Here is a 22,323-nt window from a genome sequence, read left to right as displayed (position 1 = left end):
ATATGTAGGAGGACAACAGAAGATAAAACCTCAGGGACAGACCAAGAATTTAGCTAAGGCAAGTGAGAAAGAAGAGTTACAGAGGTAAGAGGTAATTGTATCAGTGAAGCCAGGGGACAGTGTTTTAAGAAAGGACATTTAAGAAGGATCAATGTTTTCAAGAAAGATGACAATTGAAAAATATTCATTGAGAGGTAAAGTTATTATTTTTCCATAATATCATGTTGGTTGGTTTTTCATCTCTGAGACAAAATACCTGAGAAAATCAACTGAAAAGGAGGAAAAGTTTGTTTTGGCTCATGGTTTCAAATGTTTCAGTCTGTTCTGTTGCTTTTGGGTCTGTGAGGCAGAACATCACAGTCCAAAGTGCGTGGTGACGAAAAGCTGATTACCTCATGGTGGCCAGGAAGCAAAGAGAGAGAGGAAGGGACTGGGGTCCCAACATCCCCTTCAAGGGCACACTCCTATGACCTAACTTCCTTCCCCTAGGCCCCATTGCCTACTGGTTCCATCACCTCCCCAAAGTGTCACAGGCTGGCAGTCATACTTTTAGCATATCGGCCCTTGGGGTTGTGTAAGATAAAACTGCTGGGCATGGTGGCACATGCCTATAATCCCAGTGGCTCAGGAGACTGAGGCAGGAGGATCGAGAATTCAAAGCCAACCTCAGCAATGGCAAAGTGCTAAGCAACTCAGTGAGACCCTGTCTCTAAATAAAATGCAGACTAGGGCTAGGGATGTGGCTCAGTGGTTGAGTGCCCCTGAGTTCAATCCCTGGTACCCCCTGCCCCCCCAAAAAAGATCCAAATCATAACAAATAGAATATTTAGGCAGTCAGCTGAAAAAACAATTCAAGCAAATAGCAGTTCCATAGGTAGCCAGTTTCAAAACAAACAATCCAGAAAGGTATAGACTTAAAAATCAACAATAACCAATTAGAAAGCATTATGGAACAGAAGACCCAATTCACAGAGAAAACAATTCCTTACTATAGTCTACCCACGAGACCCTACATAATCTGGCTCCTGCTACCTTGCTTGCTTCATCTTTTATAATTCTTTCCTGCTGTTGTTGAGGTGAAATTCACATAACACAATTAACTATTTGAAGTGAACAATGCAGTACCATTTAATGCGTTGACAGCCATCACCACTATCTATTGTGCAGCCACCAGCTCTATCTAGTTCCAAAATGTTTTCGTCACCCTGAAAGGAAACTCATTAATCAGTCATTCCCCACTCCCTCACTTGCCTCAGTCCCTGTTAACCACTATTTGATTTTCTATCTCTATGAAATTGACTAGTCTAGGTGCCTCATATAAGTGGAGTCATACAGTATTTGTCCTTGTGTCTGGTTATTTCATTTAGCATAATGTTTTTAAGGTTCATCCATGTGGCAGCATTATCAGAATTGTTTTTTGTATGGCTAATGATGTATGAATAGTCTAAATTTTCTTCATCTAGTCATTGGTCAATGGACATTTGGGCTGTTTTCACCTTTTGGCTATTGTGAATAGTTTATTTATTTATTTATTTATTTATTTTTGTTCGTAGGTGGACATAATAGCTTTATTTTATTTATGCAGTGCTGAGCGTGAACCTGGTGCCTCAAACGCATGCCAGGCAAGGTTTCTACCACTGAGCTACAACCCCACCCGTGAATAGTTGATTATTTGTCCTTCGTTCACTAAATCTCAGCTCCCTGGCCTTCTTCCTATTGCTTGAACTTGTCCAGCAGGTTTCTGCTCAGGGTCATTATTACATTTTTTATTCCCTCTCCTTATAGAATGCTCTTCTTCTCGACCTCTCCATGGCTCTCACATTCTCATCCCTTTTTAAAAAAATTTTATTTAAAATTTTTTTTTTATTTTTACAGACTGCATTTTGATTCGTTGTACCCAAATGGGGTACAACTTTTCATTTCTATGGTTGTACACGATGTAGATTCACACCATTCGTATACATAGGGTAATAGTGTCTGTTTCATTCCACCATCTTTCCTTCCCCCACCCCCTCCTGCCCCATTTTCCTTTACACCATCCAACTTTCCTTCATTCTTCTCTTTCCCGCCTCCGACCACCCCCCTTTTTATTATCGTCATCCACTTATCAGAGAAAACATTCAGCCTTTGGTTTTTTGGGCTTGGCCTATTTCACTTAGCATCACATTTTCATCTTTATAGTTCAAGTATCACATCCTCAGAGGAGCCTTCCTTGGTCACTGTATTTATTTATTTATTTATTTATAAACATTTTTAGTTGTAGATGGACACAATACTTTTATTTTATTTACTTTTTTTTTAGGTGGTGCTTAGGATTGAACCCAGTGCCTCACATGTGCTAGGCAAGTGCTCTCTATCAGTGAACCACAACCCCAGCCCTGGTCACTGTATTGAAAATAGCCAAACCTCCAGTTGCTTTTTATTCCAATATCCTGCTGTAGTGTCTTTGTAGTACATATCACTATCTGAAATAAATAAGAAATACTGTGTAGACCAGAGGCTATTTGTACCCTTGGTCCCTTTAGTAATCTTGTGTGGCCTTTGGGCTCATTCTTGAACTAACAATTTTAAATGCTTAAAATATATCGGTTGTACTGAAAGTACAGTTACCAAACTATTTTAAAATGGTGATATAGTAATCCATGTGTTTATGCATTAATTTCTGAAATAACATCTATATGCAGCCTTATTGGTTATCAGAATTTAGGAGTTGTGATGAATATAAAGGCTATCTTGAGGTACTTGCAACCACTGGAATACAAATGATAAACATCGGTGATTTCTATTGGTTATGAAATCACAGATAGATACTGCAACATTACTGCAGATTGTTACCTACATTTAATTAGAGATTAGTGACAAAGATGTATTTTCTTCCTATCCAAGTTCATGGATTCTCAGAATTCTACCCACAGACCCCTGGAGGCAGGTGAACCCCAGGTTATGAACTCATGTTTTATAAGGGAAAAGATGAACAGTAGTGATGGAGAGGGGCAGAGTCTGTTGGAGCTGGGTTCTGTTGGAGATGGAAAAAATCATAGATCAGGAAATAAAGAGCTAGAAGAAAGATGCTCTCTCTGGTCATGAAACTTGAGTGTGGGACATGTAGAAATGTGCAGTCGAGAAGGATATGAGAAAAGTGTCATCTTTGAAAGACTGTCAGCTATCACTTAGAGGAAGGAAGCAGTTGGCGAGGAAGTTGCCTGTGGGAATAAGGATTTTGTTAACCATGAACTGGAGTCCACTGAGCACAGGGAAGCATGGGGGCAGAGATGGCCACCATGGGCAGGTGAGCCACTTGGGGGGTGGCTCGAGGGAGTGCAGAGCGGTGGTGGACCCCTTACTATGTTCCAGACAGCAGGCCAGACACTGAGGATGCAAAGATGATTAAGACAAAGATGAGTCACCCATGTCAGATTCCTTTAAACCAAATCCTGGTAGCTGATTTGCTGGTTGGGCTGATCTGATCCATGCACCTCTTCAGAGACTGAGAGCCAGAGGCAATGGCTGTAAGATGGACACAGGGTATCACTAGAGATTCATGGGGGAAAAGGCTTAAAAATCCTCTTTTCTTTCCTCTGTTTCCTTTTGTGAAGCAAAAGATGCAGTAAAACAAAGAAAAAGAAAAAAAAAAGTTATGTAATCGAGAAAAAGATGAAGCAGTGCCATGATCAGATAATTCAAACCAGCCAATCATCTTAAAATGAGATAAGCCTAGGGAATGCATCCTTCATCCTCACTTGAAATTCTCCTGGAATCGTCTAAGGATCTCTGCAACCAAGAGATCCTTTGATGCTATTACCCTTCAGAACCATGTCAGCTCAGAGGGATCAAAGGAAGAAAGAAAAGACTGTATTTTTAGATTTTTTCTTTGAGGCTTCAGAGATACCCTGCACCTGTATATGCAGCTCTCAGGATCTAGGATTCTGTGATTCTTTTTTTTTTTTTTTTTAAGTGCTGGGGATTGAACCCAGGGCCTTGTGCTTGCAAGGCAAGCACTCTACCAACTGAGCTATATCCCCAGCCCTGTGATTCTTTTTTTTTAAACACTGTTTTCCCTTCCCTACTAGGGGGCTCTTTCAAAAAGACTTTGGTTGGAGGCTGCTGCAGGTGGGAGGCATTGATTGGACCTAGCTCCTCCTCTGATCATGTTCCCTTCTGGCAGTGGTATCTGCAAAGTCCTTGCCCTAGGCCCAGGGAATGAACCCTTTCTTCCCTAAAGGGAAGCAGCCCCTCAGACAGAGAGGCAGTGCCCAAACGGGGATTGAGAAGAGAGGTGTGGCTGAAGCTATGCTGACCTAAGTAGAGCAGAAAGGGGCTATAGAGATGGCAGGGATGGCCTGGGCAGGGCTAGGGGCAGGAAGTGAGGGAAGCATCCAGGAAAGCCCAGGGCAGGGAGAAGTAAAGGGCTGACTGTTTAAGAACCTATGATGAGTCAGGCAAGGTGGCTCATGCCTGTAGTCCCAGCTACCCTGGAGGCTGAGGATTGCAAGTTACAGGCCAGTCTGAAAATTTTAGCCAGATCCTGTCTTAAAATTTACAAAGGAGCTGGGGATGCAGCTCAGTAGTAGAGTGCTTGTCTAGCATGCACAAAGTCCTGTGTTCAATCCCCAATAAAGGGGGTGGGTCTTGATGAGACATGGGGATCACCTGGGGGTGCTGTGCATGGAGAGTCAATTTGCTGGGCCATGCTGGATGGTGTGTGCGTAGTGGGGGAGTCTTTTTACTAAATTTTGCCTGAATACTTAGATTCACGTGTGTGGTATTGCGCCCAGGGCCTTGTACATGCTAGGCAAGAGCTCTACACTGAGCTACACCCCCAGCCCTGAATACTTAGATTTAAAAATCATAACCTTGGAGGAAATGAGAAGTGGATCTGGGAGCCGATTGGGCTACTCCACTTAACCTAGCAAAAATGAGCAAAAATCCCACAATGTTCTGACAAAATTCCTCATCATGGGAATATGTGAATTCAACTCCCATCACAGGCTCAATGAGGGCAGATGCGGGAAGCAGACATGGGCCCAGCATGGAGGAAAACTAATCCCCTCATGGAATCCACCAGTTGATTCCCATTGCCTCGGACCCCATAGGAGAGAGGAAGTGTCCTTCACAATCCCTGCCCCTTCATGAGGACACAGTTAAGTTGAGAGAATACAAATCTTTGTGAAGCAATGGCAGGCAATCCAGTACCATGGTTTTTATAAAGCTACTGGGTCACAGAAGGGTTTCTAGCATAGATGGGGAAGTTTGTAGGAAGGAGATAGGCATTAAACTGAACCCTGAGGTGTAGGATGGCAGAATTGGGATGAAGAGAGAGAAGCAGGTGTTCCAGAGTGAAGGTATACAGGAAGGCATAAATTGAGCTCATGCAGGGATCAAGAAGGTGGCCGGGCAGACAGGATTGGAAACCCACTGAAGAGAGATGGAGAAATCCAGCTAGATGAGGGAGATTACAGATTACAGAGGTCTTTTACATTTCTAAAAGGAATGGTGTCTGTTTTACTCAGCCTTTTCGCTGCTGTGACTAAAATATCTGACTAGAATGATTATAGAGGAGGAACAGTTTACTCAGGGGTTCATGGTTTCAGAAGTCTGCATCCATAGAAGGCCAGCTCCATTCTTCAGGGCTCAAGGTGAGGCAGAACATGATGGCAGAAGAGGGAAGTGGAGGGAAGTGGCTCACATGATGATCAGGAAGCAGAGAGAGACTCCATTCTCCAGATACCAAATATATGCCCATAACCCCGCCCCCTGTGAACCACTCCTCCAGCCACACCCCATCTGCTTCCAGTCACCACTCAGTTAATCCCATCAGGGATCAATTCTTTGATTAGGTTAAGGCTATAACCCAATCATCTCTCCTTCAGACCTTCTTGCATTGTCTCACACGTGAGCTTTTAGGGGATACCTCACACCCAAATCATAACAGTGTCAAATCCAAGTTTTTGAAGGGGTCCAACTATTTCCTTACTCTCTCCTCTAGCTACAAGCCCATTGTGGAATTCATTGATGCGCAGTTTGAGGCCTACCTGCAGGAAGAGCTGAAGATCCGAAGAGTGCTGCACACCTACCATGACTCCCGAATCCATGCCTGCCTGTACTTCATCGCCCCCACAGGTCATTCTCTGAAGTCTCTGGACCTAGTGACGATGAAGAAGCTGGACAGCAAGGTATGGAGGCAGGTGGAAGACTGGGCAAGCTGAATTCACTTATATCAATCTCTTATACACAGTGGATGTTGAATTCCAGGAGAGATTTTGTGGCATCGTTATCCTCTCTCTCATTCCCTGTTCCTCCAAAAAGATGATGTTATTGATCTAACACCTTTGTCAAATGCTTTGTCATCTGGTTTCCCAGCACCAAGGGTGGGTTTGTCCTGAGCTTTCTGTCTGCTCTGATCCCTCTTGGAAATCAGGATCGATGCAAGGCAAACAATTATCCAGGTCCAGAGGCAAAGGCTTTGGCCATGGATAGTTGTTCTTTTTCAACGTCCCAATATTAACCAGCTTGTGCTTGAATTAAATATGCAAACTTGACTTTGAAAGCTGATATTGTAATAGAAGATAATTTTTTCTTTTGCAGAGCTGGGGAATCATACCCAGTAGGCATGGTAGGCAAGTATGCTACTACTGAGCTGTATTCCAGCCCTTTTTATTTTTTATTTTGAGACAGGTTTTTGCTACATTGCTGAGGCTGCCCTGGAACTTGTGATCCCCCTGCCTTAGCCTCCTGAGTTGCTGGGATTACAGATGTGCACCACTACACCTGGCCCGTCATCCTATTTCATAGAAGAGAAAGTAGGGGCTCCAAGTTGAAGTGACTTACCTGTTGTCATATAGCTAGCTACTGGAAGAGTCTAGATTTGAACCCAGATCTGTGGTACTGTTATGTTGCCTCGTGCCTTAGAAAGATGGCCATGAGAATCAGTCATGCCCTTTTTCTTTTCTTTTTCAGGCAGGCATTGCTTTTTTCTTTTTTTTGTGTGTGGGGATGGAGGTACCAGGGATTGAATCCAAGAGTGCTTAGCCACTGAGCAACATCCCCAGCCCATTTTCATATTTTATTTTGAGACAGGGTCTGGTCTCACTGTGTTGCTTAGAGCCTTGCTAAATTGCTGAGGCTGGCTTTGAACTTGTGATCCTCTTCCCAAGCTGCTGGGATTACAAGCGTGTGCCACCATGCCCGGCTTGAGGCATGCAATTCTTTAAGAGAAACAGCAAAATGCAAATCCCACACCATATGTAAATTGGATGATTCTTTGTGTTAAAGGATTATTTGCTATACCAATGAATTGACCACAGGATTCTTTAAAAAGCCCAATTACTAGGCTTTCTCCTAACATTTAGTATGTGCCAGATACTGTGATGAGTTCTCTATGTGCATGAATTAATTTCATCTTTCTAATGCTCTAGCATGGTGGGTACTATTATTCCCATTTTATAAAGGGGAAAACTGAGGTACAGAGGTGGCTTGCTCAAGGTCAGACAACTTTGTAATGAAGTTTGGACCTAGATCTCTCTGACTCCAAAGTATTTTATTTTACAAAACTCTAATTTAAATGCAGTCATTTGGTAGCATATCCACAAGAAAAACTGAATTTCAGCTATAATCAGAATAGGAGCAATTTTTTTTTCATTTTTCACAGCAATGAGCTCACTGCACATGAATAATAAGCTGCTCTGGAAATGTCGCCATGCCGGGCATGCCCCTGTATAGGGCAGCAGTGAGCCATGTGGCTGGCAGCCTGGTAGGTGGACTGCATTAAGTAAGCAGTTTCTGACATTTGTTTATAGCGTACCAATGGGAACTTGGCAAAAAGCGATAAGGAGGATTGGCTCTGCCTGTGGTTCCACTTTGGCAAGGGCTTTGGCACCCTCCTGCCATCAGAGACTTCAAAGAAGCTGCCTCTAAGGTCCAATCTTCCTTTGGCTCAGCACCTGAAACTCTGTGTGGTACCTGCCTTCTGAAGCATTCCTAAGCCAAAGTGCAAAGGAGATAGGACTTCTCTTCCAGATCATATCTAGAGCACCCAGATCCCCTGTTCAGAGCCCAGATACCTCCCCATTGGTATCTACTGGCTCTTTTTTTTTTTTTTTTTTTGTACCAGGAATTGAACCCAGGGGCATTTAACCACTGAGCCACTTCCCCAGTCCTTTTCATTTTTTATTTTGAGACAGGATCTCACTAAATCGCTTAGGGCCTCATTAAGTTGCTGAGGCTGGCCTTGAAATCAGCCTCCCGAGCCACTGGGATTACAAGTGAGTGCCACCACGCCCAACTGACTATGCTCTTCATGGGAACCTGACCTTAGGTGTGCTCTGCCTTACAAACCATGCACATGTTAAGTATCTTTATCTTTGATGGTAAAAACCTTGTGCCTTCTTGGGGGGATTTCAGCAATCAGGGTTCAGATGGGTTGAACTTTGGGGTGGCATTAGGTCTGTCCTACTATCTGAAATTGGGCATTTACTCACTCTTTCTTTCTCCCTTCCTTCTTCTGGGGATTTCACCCAGCCGTATTCTACCACTGAGCTACATCCCTAGCCCCCCACCCTTTTTCTCACTTTTGAGATATGGTCTCCCTAAGTTATCAAGACTGACCTGGAACTTGTGATTATACCGCCTCTACCTCCTGAGTAGCTGGGATTATAGGTGTGCATTACTGTGCTTGGCTTACATCTGATTTCTTTTTTTTTTTTCAAATTACCAAATTTTGTTTAAAATTACCAAAATTGTTAAACAAATTACCAAAATTTGTTTAATATGGCTATTGTACATAGCATCCTTCAGACCTGGACTTGGTGATTCCTTTTCATTTTTTATACTACAGAAAGAAAATAATTATCATATGACATCACTGCACATAGTATTTTCAATAATCTTTGAATATAAGTAAACATTTATGAAATATTTGATAGCCTTCCAATTAAATTATATCACTAGACCAAAGCACTTTCGAGGTATCACCTATTGCCATTGTGGAATTGTGATTGACTAATGCAAGTTTATTACTTAATCCCTACTTTTGTGTGTTTGAACACGTAATTCAAGTAAATATAATTAGGTCAATTACAAGGTAGAATAATTAATTTTTTTGTGTGTTTAGAATTTTTTATTTGTTCTTGTTAGTTATGCATGACAGTAGAATGTATTTTCTACATACATACCCTACATACTCCATACCTACATGGAGCATAACTTCCCGTTACTGTGGTTTACATCTTTTTTCTTTACCCCAAAATTAATCATGGGATTCAAGCAGTATAAAGCAGTATAAAGTATACTTTTTGCATAAGTATCAGATCAAATTGATAATGAGGAGAGTTTTCTTCTCCTAACTGGGCTCCTGCCATAAAGAGAGCTAGGTGTGCATCCTTACCAAGCACTGCCCTGGCCTCCCTTACCTGCCATCTTCCACGTGGGTCTCATTTAGGTCCATAGCTGACTGGGGCTATCCTAGACTGGATGGATTGGGACGATTTATTGCTAGGAAGGAGTGGCCACGCCCCTTTGTCAATCACAGATTCCCAACTGTCATCTTTTAAATTACCCCAGCAGTGACCTTGATACTAAGATATCACATAGCTCAACTTGGACCTGAACTGGCTGACACTTATGGTCTTAGGAACAAGACTGAACTTGGATTTGAATCTAAGTTCTACTATTTACCTGCTCTGTGACCTTGGACAGGTCACTTAACCTCTCTATGCTTCAATTTCTCATTCGTAAAAGTCATAATTATACCCCTTAGGGGGTTATTGTCAGCATGAATTGTGTTAATCCATATGAAGTATTTAGTTCGGTCCCCAGCACTTAGTAAATACTCATTATTGTTTAATATATTGTTATATGGCTACAGAGGTGGCCTGTCCTGGACCAGTGGGTGCGCTGCTCCCTCTGGCAGCTGGTGGAAGGCCTAGGTCATGTGGCCATCAGTTGCCAGTTACTAACGACTCCACTTTGTTTCTCTTTTCCCTAGGTGAACATAATCCCCATCATTGCCAAATCAGACGCCATTTCTAAGAGCGAGCTAACAAAGTTCAAAATCAAAATCACCAGTGAACTTGTCAGCAACGGGGTCCAGATCTATCAATTCCCCACAGATGACGAATCGGTGGCAGAGATCAATGGGACCATGAATGTGAGTTGGAGCACTGGGGTTCAACTTTCTGGTCTTTTGGGCTCTGTTATTATTATTTTACAAAATAACAGTGAAAAAATAAAATAACAGTGAAGTACCCTCACCAGCCATCTTAGTCTAGTCAACCCTTGATGACCTGAGTCTCGGATATTTGTGAGAAAATTCAGAACCAAGTCAACTTCTTTCTCCTAGTGGTGGTTCTTTTAAAGCCTCAGAGATGCAGTGATTAATAGCCAGTCTGAGGGAGAGGAAAAGACTGACTCTGGGTGGCGTGTGGAGCAGGGAATTCAGACCTCCCAGCCCACCTTCATGATGCCACTCTGGTCTAGGCCAGGCAGCCCCCATGGGACTGCAGAAAAGACAGTCTTTGTCTCTGACCAAAAAATGCATGCAACAAAAGAAGAAGTTGACTGGTTTCAGAAACTCAGGGATAATCTGTACTCAGATAGTCAAGCCTTCTGTCCCCGGGAAGAAGAGTGATAGCTAGCCTCCAATTTTGCTGGTGACTAGGAAGATGTTATTTTTAAATATCAGGGTTATGCTTTGCTTTATTAAGTGTGAATGAATAATTTAAAAAAATCTGTCCTTTTTTTCTCCTCCCCCACTTCCCCCTACGAGAGAAATGAGTAATAGAGGCGGAAAGTCAAACAGCTCCTCATGCTTCTTTACAACGTGTTGATGCTGTTGCCGTGAAAGCTTCAATGTTGTGATTTTAAGGAGACAGCTAATAGCTTTCAGAAAGCCTCTGCTTCGGGAACAGATTTCTTTTTCTCTATTGAGAGTCATCAGTTTTTCCTAATGACATAATGCCTGGGGATAGCCAAACTCAGGAAAACCTTGTAATAAAAACCATTTTTAGAAAACTTTCCTGTTGCCACTGCCCTGTAAGTTATCATTACAGCATCAGCTGCCACCTCCTATGAATTGGCCAACAAATTAGCATAGCAGGGCTGCGAGTCATTGTCTCGCCTGACTTCCTGTCCATCAGTACGCCCGAGATAGGTTTGTTATTAGAAGTCCCTCATCATCTTTGACAAATTTGGCTCAAGGGTAAGGCCATGTGGATTGTTGGTAGGTGGAGCTGTGTCCTCTGTGACCTGCTGTGGGCATGGAAAAAATTGAAAAGATTAGTGCTTGTCCTTGCAAGCAGTCAGGGCGTTTTGATGAAAACTAGGTTCTGTTATGATGAGAAAATCTGAACAGGCGCCTAGCCTGCAGAAAAGTAGGAACCTGGAGAGAAGTATTGTCTGGGTATCATTGGTGCTGGTGTCTGGAAGCATGTAGTCACCTGAGGACATTGGCCCCCATGGGTGTGTTCCAAACTCTGATTCCCAAAGTCACCAAGCAGCCTTTAGACTTATGGTTTGCTTTGCTAAGAACAAATAGGACCTACAATTTCTCACCAATCTCAAAGTATCACGTGAAACCATGTGTCGCTATATTGTGGATTAATGGATTAGGAGTGACAGTCCTCCTGGGACCTAAAGCTCAGCTCTGGCCCTCTGCTTGAGCCTAGGGCAGGTTCATCCTCAAGGCTGGAAAATTCCTATGCTATGAAGCAGCAGTTCTAAATCAGGCTTTTTTTTTTTTTTTCAATGCTGTGGATGGAACCCAGAGCCCTGTGCATACTAGGCGAGCGCTCAACCACTGCACTACGCCCTTAGCCCTCAACCAGGCAGTTATGACTGTGAATAGGTTACGGGTTCCCTGGTATTCATAACGGCCTGGTATTTGCCAGTGTTTCACTCTGAAAAACGAAATTTGAGTGGATTCAGGGCTATTCCTATAACAACTGCTGATCACTCACTTCCCGACATTCCACCATTGCTTTTTGGAGTGGGAAAGAGAGGGGTCGCTTTTCCACTAGTGTGCCTGGAATTGGGCACGCCCATGGGAGGGGTCTACGTGGGACTTGTCTGTGTTACCATAGTGCTGGGGCAGGGGAAAAGAGGAAGGAGTCACCACTACAAAATTCATACACAGGATTGCTTAGCCTGCATGCTCCTGGAGCAACCATGTCAAAAGCACCCAGAGGTTTTGGATAAACCATTTGTTTTTGAAGCTATATCCTCACAGTCCTGGGCTTGTCCTTTCAATCCTGGGTTCCACCCCAGCCCCACAGTCTCAGCCACCACAACCAATTGTCATGGGGAGTGGATTAGAAGAAGTGGAGGAAACCTTTTGTCTAAGTGGAGAAGATCTTACAGCTGTCCTTTTGCTCACCACTGGGGACTTTCTTGGGCTTCCCCTTGACTTATTGGTGGCCCTGGGAAGCCTTATTTCAGATTGACAGGGCAAGAGAAGTGAGAGAGAGATCTCATTGCGTGCTACTTTCAATCCGTGCTTTGATCTACCTCAAGGTTAGATACGTTCATACTAAAAATTGCTGTGATGTTTAAACTTGTTCTTTTTTTAAAAAATATTTTTAGTTGTAGATGGACACAATACCTTTATTTTATTTATTTATTTTTATGTGGTGCTAAGAATGGAACCCAGTGCCTCACACATGCTAGGCAAGTGCCCTACCACTAAGCCACAACCCCAGCCCACTTAATGTTCTTTGAACGGCTCAAACCATGGCCAGGGACCAAGGAATAGGCCTTGTTATTGGACTAAGTTCAGTTAATTGGCCATTTGTGAGGTCTTGGGTTTGGTTTCCACAAAGGCATTTGGCATTTAGGTCCAGCAAGAGCACATGACTGACCAATGGGGTCACAGGGAGAGCTACAGGCATAAGCCCATCCCTTTTGAGACAGCAGTGGTATTTCCATTGTTTGCATGTACCTTTTCAGGAGTCATCAAGAGTTGACTTGAGAACAAATTAAGCAATGGTCTTGTTCAGCTTCCAGCCCTCAACAGGGGCAAGCAAAACCAGCCACACAACAAGGAAACTGTCCACTCAGGCTGGAAGCCAGTCCCATTTGAGATTATACAAGAGCCTGATGCTATTGTATGGGGCTAAAGAGAACATTTTTCTGTTCTTTCAAACATAGTGAATGTGGTGGAATGAGAATAAAATAAGTCATGCCAGGTGGATCATCAAACACTTTAAAATATACCAAAGGTAGACACGTGACCATAAGGGCAGCACTATGGTTTGAAGGTGTCCCCTGAAAAACAAAGTATTGTCCATGTGATAGTTTTAAGAGATGAGTGACTCAGGAGGTTAAAGCAGGAGGATTAAAAAGTTCAAGGCCGGCCTCAGCAACTTAGCAAGATACTATCTCAAAATTTTTAAAAAAGGGACCGGGGTGTGGCTCAGTGGTTAAGTGTTTGCCTAGCATGCATGAGCCCCAGGGTTCGGTACTCAGCACCAAAAAAAAAAAAAAAAAAAATAATAATAATAATAATAAATAAAAGGACTGTGTCAAAAGCTCAGTGTTAAAGCATCCCTGGTTTCAATCCCCAACACTTCAGAAAAGATGGAGAAGAGAGAGATGGGGCCTTTATGAAGTGATTAGGTCATAGGGGCTGTTCTCTCATTAGTGTTCCATGTGACATTCAGCTAGCTCGTCCTTCCACCTTCTGCCATGTGAAGATGCAACAATAAGGCCTTCATCAGACAACTAAACCAGCCAGTGCCTTGATCTTGACTTCCCAACCTTCAGAACCATGAGAAATAAATTTCTGCTCTTTATAAATTACCCAATCTCAAGTATTTTGTTATAGCAGCACAAAAGAAACTAAGACAGTGAATCTGGGAATAGTCTCCAAAGGGGAAACTTCAGACTGTCTCTTGTTGGAGTTCTCTGGTTGGGAGATCTGACATCTGGTGACACCTCATCAGAGGTTGGGTGACAGTTACACAGGCTCCTGAGCCTGTGTGTCAGCAGCAGTATTGCCTTGCCATTATCGGAGTCTCTTCCTGGGTCCACACATAAAAAATGTTACCTGTCAGTCACCTGCAGGAACCTGAAAAAAAAATAAAAAAAGAGGATGAGAAAGCCTGGCTACAGATTTGGGTCCCATGGGTAGGATCTGGGAGTTTGATTAGGGGATTTATCTCCTCCCCACCCTGCTTGACTCCATTCTGGTTATCATAGCCATCTGTCTCTCAAGAGCAGCAGGACAGAGAGTCAGAGCCTGGTCCCCCTTGATTTCCTGCCTGTCATGCTTGGCTAATTTCCAACAGATGCCATCTAGCCAGGAGGCTAGAGCATAGCCACCCTGGGTGTCTGGGGGAGGCTGGCAGCCAAAGTGCCATGGCCTCGCTGATTCCTGGGAAGACCTGGGCGAGGGGGTTTGGGACCTGGGCAACTTATTTACCTCTCTATATCCCAGTTCCCACTGATCAAAAATAAAGTTTATAATCGTGGCCCAGCACTCAGAAATGATCTCACATATACTTACCGGAACAGTCTAATGCCAATTTTAAAGGAGTGTGTGTGTGGGGGGGTCTTGGGAGGCCTCTGAATTCAGTTTGGTGGGGGCTGTGTGTTTGAGAGCAGACAGGATGTTAGAAGAATCAAGTGACAGAAGTTTGAGGAAGAAGGGAAGCAAGTGACCCTGTCATTCTGACTGACAATGTCTCTTGATGATTAAAAATAACAGGCCCAAGGGAAGGCTGACATTTTCTGTGCCTCTATTTTCTTCTTGGGTTTTTTCCTCCTCCTTTCTTGAGCCCAGAGAAGTGCCTCCCACTTCACACACCTTCCTCCTCAATCACTTAGAGCTGAGAGCCCCGGATGAAGGAATGGATGACATAATGTGGTTTCTCTTTCTCACCTCCTCCCTCCATCTAGCCCTCTGCAGTCCCTGCCCCTTGGCACCTTTGTCATGTTGCTAAAGCTCTGGGATCTCTTCAGGGATACATCTTCCCAGAAAGTGTGTGGGGGTGGATTTGAAGCTCCTGATATCTCTGGGTCCCTGAATAGGGATCGATTATGTCTAGTTGATCCCCCTTCCCCCAAAAGCCAGATGGTACAGGTTGGAGATACTCAGACCACAGGGTAGCATTTTCAGGAATTTCGTGCTCCCCTAATTCCTCAGGGATCTCATGCTCAATTACCATGTTTCGTCACACTGTTTTCTTAAGTAGTTGTTTTTTTTTTTTTTTTTTTTTTTTTTTGGTACTAGGAATTGAACCCAGGGGTGCTTAACCACCAAGCCACATGCTCAGCCCTTTTTATCTTTTATTTAGAGACAGGGTCTTGCAGAATTGCTTAAGGCTTCACTAAGTTGCTGAGGCTGGCTTTGAACTCTTGATCCTCCTGCTTCAGCCTCCCGAGCTGCTGGTATTACAGGTGTGTACCCAGCTACCTAAGTGGTTTTTCCAGTAAAATTTTATGCACATCTTTTTTCTTTTTTCTTTTTTTTTGGGCAGTTTGGGGATAAAACCCAGGGTCTCACACAACACCCTAGTCCATTCTTGTTCATCTTTTGTTAAATTTGTTCCTTGATATCTTACATTGTTGTTGCTGAAATATTTTCCACCACCAGCCCACACCCACCTTCCATATCTGTGACTTCCTCTTTCCCTCTTTCCTGTGTCCCTATTTCGGGAACAGTCAGTGGAGTGGGAAGGGGCTGGGGGTTTGCTGAGATGGGCAGCTGAGAGAGGGACAGGGTAAGGGAAGAACAGCTTCAACAGCTGGCGAGCACCTTGGGGAATATGTGGTTGTTCTGGAGCAGAGCTCTTAATGAGATCCTGTGTTTTCCTGCTTTGAAGAACATTCTTAGGGTCAAGAGCTAAAAAACAGTGGAAACAAAGGATCAGCATGCAGATTAAACAAACGAGCAATAGATTGGCTGCGGGTTTCCCAGAGTTGGACTGCCTCTTACGATCCGGCCTACCACTAGTTTACTCCAGGTTTAGAGCTCTCACCTTTAAGTGGAGCAGAAAGTAAGCAAGGGGTAGGCTTTGAAGCCAGAGAGACCTGATGTTTTAGTCAGGTTTTGCTTCATTGGTCAAAAGACCTGGCGAGAACAATTTAGAGGAAAAGTTTAGTTTGGCTGGCTCATGGTTTCAGAGGTTCAGTTCATAGTGGGCCGGCTCCATACCTCTGGGCCTGAGTTGATGCAAAACATCACAGAGCTCAGGACATGGCAACCAGGAAGCAGAAAGAGGGTTCCACTCACCAGGAACAAATCATATACTCCAAAGACACATCCCCAGTGGACCTACTTCCTCCAGCCACATGCTAGGGAGTAACCACTGAATTACTCCACTGATTAGGTCACTTCTCATAATCTAATCATTTCACTTCTGAACATTCTTGCATCGTCTCACACATGAGCTTTTGGGGATACCCCATATCTAAACCATAACATCTGGGTTCCACCTTTAGCTCTTTCCGTAATATCATGTGCCTGCCAGCAAGCCAGCTTTTCTGGGCCTCAGTTTCCTCATCCAGAAAATGGGAGTAATAAGACTATCTACCTCATAGTGGTGTAAAGATCCTGTGAGATATTGCAATGCAAGGCATCTGACCCACAGTGCATAGAGTTTAATAAATTGCCACCACCAACACTAATTTTGTAGCAGCTCATACTGTTAGTATAAGTGCTACGACTCACTATTCTGTGCTGCCTTCTTTGGCTTCCCATGAAGTTAGTTACTCCGGCCTTTGCGTTCCTTCAGCCCTCGAGCCTCAGTGTACAACCCTTACCTACCATACTACCATGGTTGATCTGCCTTTCTCTCCCAGCACACCGGGCACCCTCCAGGCTCTCCAGGTGCGGGCTCTTTGCTTATTTAATGTTGTGAGTTCTTTTGTTCTTACTTTTTTTTTAGTACTGGGATTGAACCCAGGGGTGCTTAACCAATGAACTGCAACCCTCATCCTATTTACTTATTTATTTATTTATTTATATTTTGAGGCAGGATCTCAGTAAGTTGCCCAGGCCGGCCTCAAACTTCCGATCCTCCTGCCTCAGCCTCCCAAGTTGCTGGGATTATAGGCATGTGTCATCAAGCCTGGCTCAACATTTTTTTGTCTGTTGGCCCAGCACATAGTAGGAACTCAGTAAATATTTGTAGAACAAACAGGTGAAAACATCTGAGATCACAGCCTGTTTCTGACAGTAGGCTAAGAAAGCTTGCTCCAGTGGGTCTTTTACCCGTTGGTATAAAGCCCTTTTGGGTAGAGCCTTGTCTGGGCTCACCTGGTTTGTAAACAAGAGTTATTTAGCCGTTCCATTTGGCTAGGGATGACTCCTACAGGCTGACTGGTTCCCTTGGAATGGGGCATCCAGAGTGTTTCCTAGGCCCCACACTGGGACAGCTCCCTCTTCTCTGACCACAAAGACTCCTTGCTATCCAGGCCCAGCTCCTCATCTCCCCTGCGTACACTGAGCTCATACCCCTGACTCTACATTGCCTTCTTTCCTCTCTCCTATTCGTGCAACCCTACCATGGCCTTTCGAGGAATATTTATTAAGCACCTACTATGTTCAGGGACCCAGATCATACATTTGGGCTCTTGGTTACATATCACCTTTGTTCATCCCCGGGGCCGAGCAGACTCCAGTGTACTATTTTCCGATCCTAAAGAAAGAACTTGGAAGAATCAACAGAGAGGGTTTGGACATTTTATTACTCACATGCTCTTTGGCAATGACAGGCTAGGGTACAATGGAGAACCGGCCCGTACCTATAAGCAGGGGGAATTTGTAGGGTAGGGTGCATGCCTACTATGCTGTGGACTTCTTCAGATGTTTTATGAGTATATTCTTTTACTTTACAACCAAGGTCACTCTTTTTTGATCCTCACATAAAGATTGGAGACAAGGGGAAGTGGCCAGTTTCCCCTGTCTGTTTCCTCCGTCATCATGTTCTTTAGAGCCTTCTTATCTCACTCACATCTCACTGTGTGGAACTACAAGCTTTCCTAGGCACTGATGAGTGTTTACCCCAACAGTCTCCTATGATTTTAGGTATGTAAAGCAGGCTTTCCCCACAAGATTTTAAGCTCCCAGAGGTTAAGGGAATGTGTTGTCTACTTCTTTTTTTTAATATATTTTTAGATGTTGATAGACCTTTATTTATTCATTTACTTATATGTGGTGCAGAGAATCGAACCCAGTGCCTCACACATGCTAGGCGAGTGCTCTACCACTGAGCCACAACCCCAGCCCCTCGTCTACTTCTTTGTTTACCTTACAGCACCTAAAATAGAAGCCAGCAGTCATGGGCATGTGGGTGAATTGGTGACTTGCCTTCTAGGCTCAAGGGATCAGTGTGAGTTCTTGGTCCAGGGAAGGATGAGAAGGAGGACAGTATACCTCCGTCAGCCTCGTGGTTTCGGGACCTGTCTTTTCTGGGTGCTCTCACTTTGTGGGAGAGGGGACGGCCAGTGAAACCAGCTCCCTTAGTTTTCCCTTCTCTTCTCTATCCATACTCGGCCTCCTCTTCCCACTTACCACCTTCCAAAGGCTCTTTTCCTTCCAGCAACTGACAAATGAATAGCTTGCTGTTATGGTTTGGATATGAGTGTCCCCCAAGGCTTCTGGGTTCTTGCATGAATATTCAGGGGTAAAATGATTGGTGTGTGAGAGCTGAAACCTCATCAGTCCATTCTCGTTTGAATAGACTGGGTGGTAACTGGAGGTAAGTGGGGTATGGCTGGAGGAAGTGGGTCACTGGGTGCATGCCCTGGAAGGACGCATCTTCCCTGTGCTACCCCCACTTCCTGGCTGCCATGAAGGGAGCAGTTTCCCTCTGCCATGCCCTTTCACCATAATGTGCTATCTCACTTTGGGCCTAGAGCAATGGACTTGGAGCAATGGGCCTAGAGCAATGAACTTGGCCATCTATGGCCCTCTGAAACCCCAAATAAGCTTTCCCTCCTCTAAGTTGTTCTCGTCCAGGATTTTGGTCACAGCACTGCAAAGCTGAGTAATACACTTGCTAATCCATGCGTCTGCTCATTATGCTGCTTATTTTCTCTCTTTTTCCCTATGACATTTGGCCATGCCGTTGTTATCTTCTCTTGTGAATTTTGGTCCAGCAAAGGCTAGGATGAGGCCTCTTATTCCCACGCAGCTCAGTGGCTTAATCAGTGCCTTTTGATGATGACAGCTGTGAGTGACATTGCAGAATGAGGCCCAGAGATGAGCAGTAGTTGTATTGTGGGATGCTCGATGACTTTCCTCTGGAGTTCTGAGCAGGTTTTTGCCTTCTGTTTCAGGCCCACCTGCCCTTTGCTGTCATTGGCAGCACGGAAGAACTGAAGATAGGGAACAAGATGATGAAGGCCCGGCAGTATCCTTGGGGCACAGTGCAGGGTGAGTCTCTAGCAGATGGGCTGCACTCAGGGAATCCCTTCTGTCTGTCTCTTTGCTTGTCCCCAGTCTCTGAATAACAAGACCTTAACATGTCCCCAGCCTCTGCTCATTCAACTTGGGTCTCAAACCATAGGGCTCACTAACAGGCAAACTCTGGCTTCCTATGTGGATTTTCTGATGTGAACAGTCTCCCTTTGTTTCTCATGGAGAAAGCACCCCTAAAAGAAAAACAAATGGACATGGATCAAGGTAGGAGGGAGTGGGCAAGAAAACACATGTTCTTGCCCAGGGGTACCAGGAGATGTGAAACAATGTTCACAGTGGTGCTGTGCCCAATGCCAAGTAATTAGAAACAACCTGATAGTCTTTAAAAATAGACTGAATGAGTGTGATGGTATACGCATGCAATCCTAGCAACTCAGGAGGCTGAGGCAGGAAGATCGCAAATTCGAGGCCAGCCTTAGCAACTTAGCGAGGCCCTAAGCAACTTAGCAAGATCCTGTCTCAAAATAAAAAAAATAAAAATAAAAAGGCTGAGTGGTAAAGAGCCCCTGAGTTCAATCCCTGGTACCAAAAACAAAGAAACAAACAAAAATAGACTGAATAGCCTGCATCATGCCTGCCTGAAATCCCACCAGGCATGAGGCTGAGACAGGAGGATCACAAGTTCAAGGCCAGCCTGGGCAACTTAATGAGATTGTGTCTTGAAATAAAAGAAAAAGGGCTGGGGATGTAGCTCAGAGTCAGAGCACTCCTAGGTTCAATCCCTAGCACTGCAAAAACAATAGACTGAATAAATTGTGACTTATTCATATAATTGAATATCATAGCAGGGAAAACAAATGAACTACACAGTTACATCAGGATGAATGAATCTCAGAAACATAATGTTGAGCTAAATCAATCACAGAAGAATGTATACTGTAGAATTCCATTTTGTATGAATTCCAAAAGTAAGCAAAACTAAGTGCCATATATATTTTTATGAATTTGTGTATAAGTGGTAAACTATAAAAGAAAACAAGTGAGTGATAAACCCTGAAGTTAGGATAGTAGTTAAGTCTCATTGCAAAGGGAAGTGGGGGAATGGAGAGTGGGGCATGAGACCAGAAAGGGGAATGCAGGGGCTCCTAAAGTACTGATATTATTTAACCTGGGTTATAGAGACATCAGTGTCCATTTTTAAAAAGGTCTTTAAATTACACTTAAAGATTCCATGCACTCTTTGGTATGCATGTTTAATGCATGATTATTTCAATTTAAAAGCAATCCAATATACACTCAGGAAAGTTCCTTTTGTGGTCTGCCTGACAAATGTTAAGTTACCCTCAGGGTTAGTTGGTTCAGTAAATAAGATAAGGCCTTAGGACACTGCCATGGACTGAAGAGGTGTCTCTGGTCCTCAGAGTGGACAGCTATAAATTGGACCACAGATTGCAGGGGCACTGTATGAGAGGGTGGCAGATTCTCTGTAAGCTCATCCCTACTGTTTGGCAAAAAAAAAAAAATTGTGGGTGGTAAGGTGTCTGCATCAAATACAAGGGCTAGCATGCTTTAGATCATGCCAGAGACCCATTAGCGATAGTTGGATTTTCTCTTTTTCCTTTTTTTTCTTTAATGCTAGGGATTAAACCTAGGACCTTGTGTATTCTAGGCAAGTGCTCTACCATAGAGCCATATCCTCAGCCCACTTTGTTTTGTGCATTGCTGGGGACTGAACTCAGGGCTTTGTGCATGCTAGCCAAATAAAATGCTCTATCACTGAGCTACGCCACCAGCCTAGATTTTTTTTTTTCTAGGTAGGACAGGACTGGTTATCAGAACTGTGCTATGTTTTGCTCTTCCCTGCCAGTTGGGACTGGGAGTGTCCCACTAGGAGCATTGGTAAATGGTTTCTGGACCAAGAGTCTTACCCTGGGAATGAGTATGTGGCCTGAGAGACAGGAACCTGAGGTGAGAGAGGGAAGCCAGCAGATGTGGTTCTGATGACTTCCTCCTGTTTGGACTACCCCACACCTAACCAAAACTGGGTTCTTGAATGTTTGTCTTGTAAATCTGAGTTGACTGTTCAGTTTTAATTCTTGTATTTTATTTTTGTGGTGCTGGAGATGGGACCCAGGGCCTTGAGCATGCTAGGCAAGTCCTCTACCACTGAGCTACACCCACAACCCTGACTGTTTGAATGAGGATGATGTTGCATAGTGCTTGGGCAGCTTACAGGGGCCTTGGACTGAGTTCTTCTGACTGACCATCAGGGATTCCTGTCCAGAGATGGAGAAGCAGGTGGCATTTAGCATGGTCCCAAGAAGTTGCCTTACTGATGTGATTTTAAATATCAGTTTATGTTCTATGACAGCAGAATAGGGGGTACTCCCAAAGCAACAGACCTTAAGCAGAAGGGTTATGTGGGTCGATTTGGGCTTTGGAAAGATTTCTGTGATGACTACAAGGCAGTCTGTTGCAAGTATACCCAACCCTGTCACCCCCAAACCCCTTTTTGCTCCCATTGCCCTCTCCCAGACCCTGCAAGACAGAATCTGGAATGACTGATCCTGTTCATCATTTCAGACACCACTGTCCCCACATGTTTAGGCCAAACACCACCATCTAACACAGTGGAGACATGCCTGGAGACACCTTGACAGAGTACTGCTCATGACCTTCTGTTTCAGCCATAAATCCACATTGCTGTGATTTGGTCCACATCTGTCATTCTTAGCCACTATCCAAAATGCGGACCTTTGCCACACTCTCTCAAGAAGGGGGCTTTTTCACTCAGACCAGAAAGCAGGGTCCACTTTCTTCTAGTTCGCATTGCTGCTCATCAGACCATTATTCATACACCTCCTTGGAAGCTTCTGCCATCCAGATGGGCCATCCTTGAGATTCTCCCCTACTTGTCACCATCATCTCCTGATACCCTGGCTTTCCCCCCTTATTCTTTGGAGACTTGG

At 44.0% G+C, this 22,323-nt stretch overlaps 1 protein-coding gene across 4 annotated transcripts in view; it reads left to right on the top strand.

Annotated features, from left to right (window-relative positions):
- The window catches only part of Septin6 (septin 6), a 71,381-nt gene that overhangs the window by 32,778 nt on the left and 16,280 nt on the right, over positions 1-22,323 (top strand). For all 4 annotated transcript variants that reach the window (XM_047536045.1, XM_047536043.1, XM_047536042.1 and 1 more), the window contains exons 4-6: positions 5,987-6,173; positions 9,983-10,144; positions 19,273-19,369. In XM_047536045.1, the coding sequence (XP_047392001.1) occupies positions 5,987-6,173; positions 9,983-10,144; positions 19,273-19,369 (446 nt within the window). The remainder of the gene's footprint in view (positions 1-5,986; positions 6,174-9,982; positions 10,145-19,272; positions 19,370-22,323) is intronic.

This window comes from Sciurus carolinensis, chromosome X, assembly GCF_902686445.1.
Source record: "Sciurus carolinensis chromosome X, mSciCar1.2, whole genome shotgun sequence".
NCBI classification, from domain to species: domain Eukaryota; kingdom Metazoa; phylum Chordata; class Mammalia; order Rodentia; family Sciuridae; genus Sciurus; species Sciurus carolinensis.
Note: the sequence above shows the minus strand (reverse complement) of the source record. Positions and strands in the feature narration are given on the sequence as shown.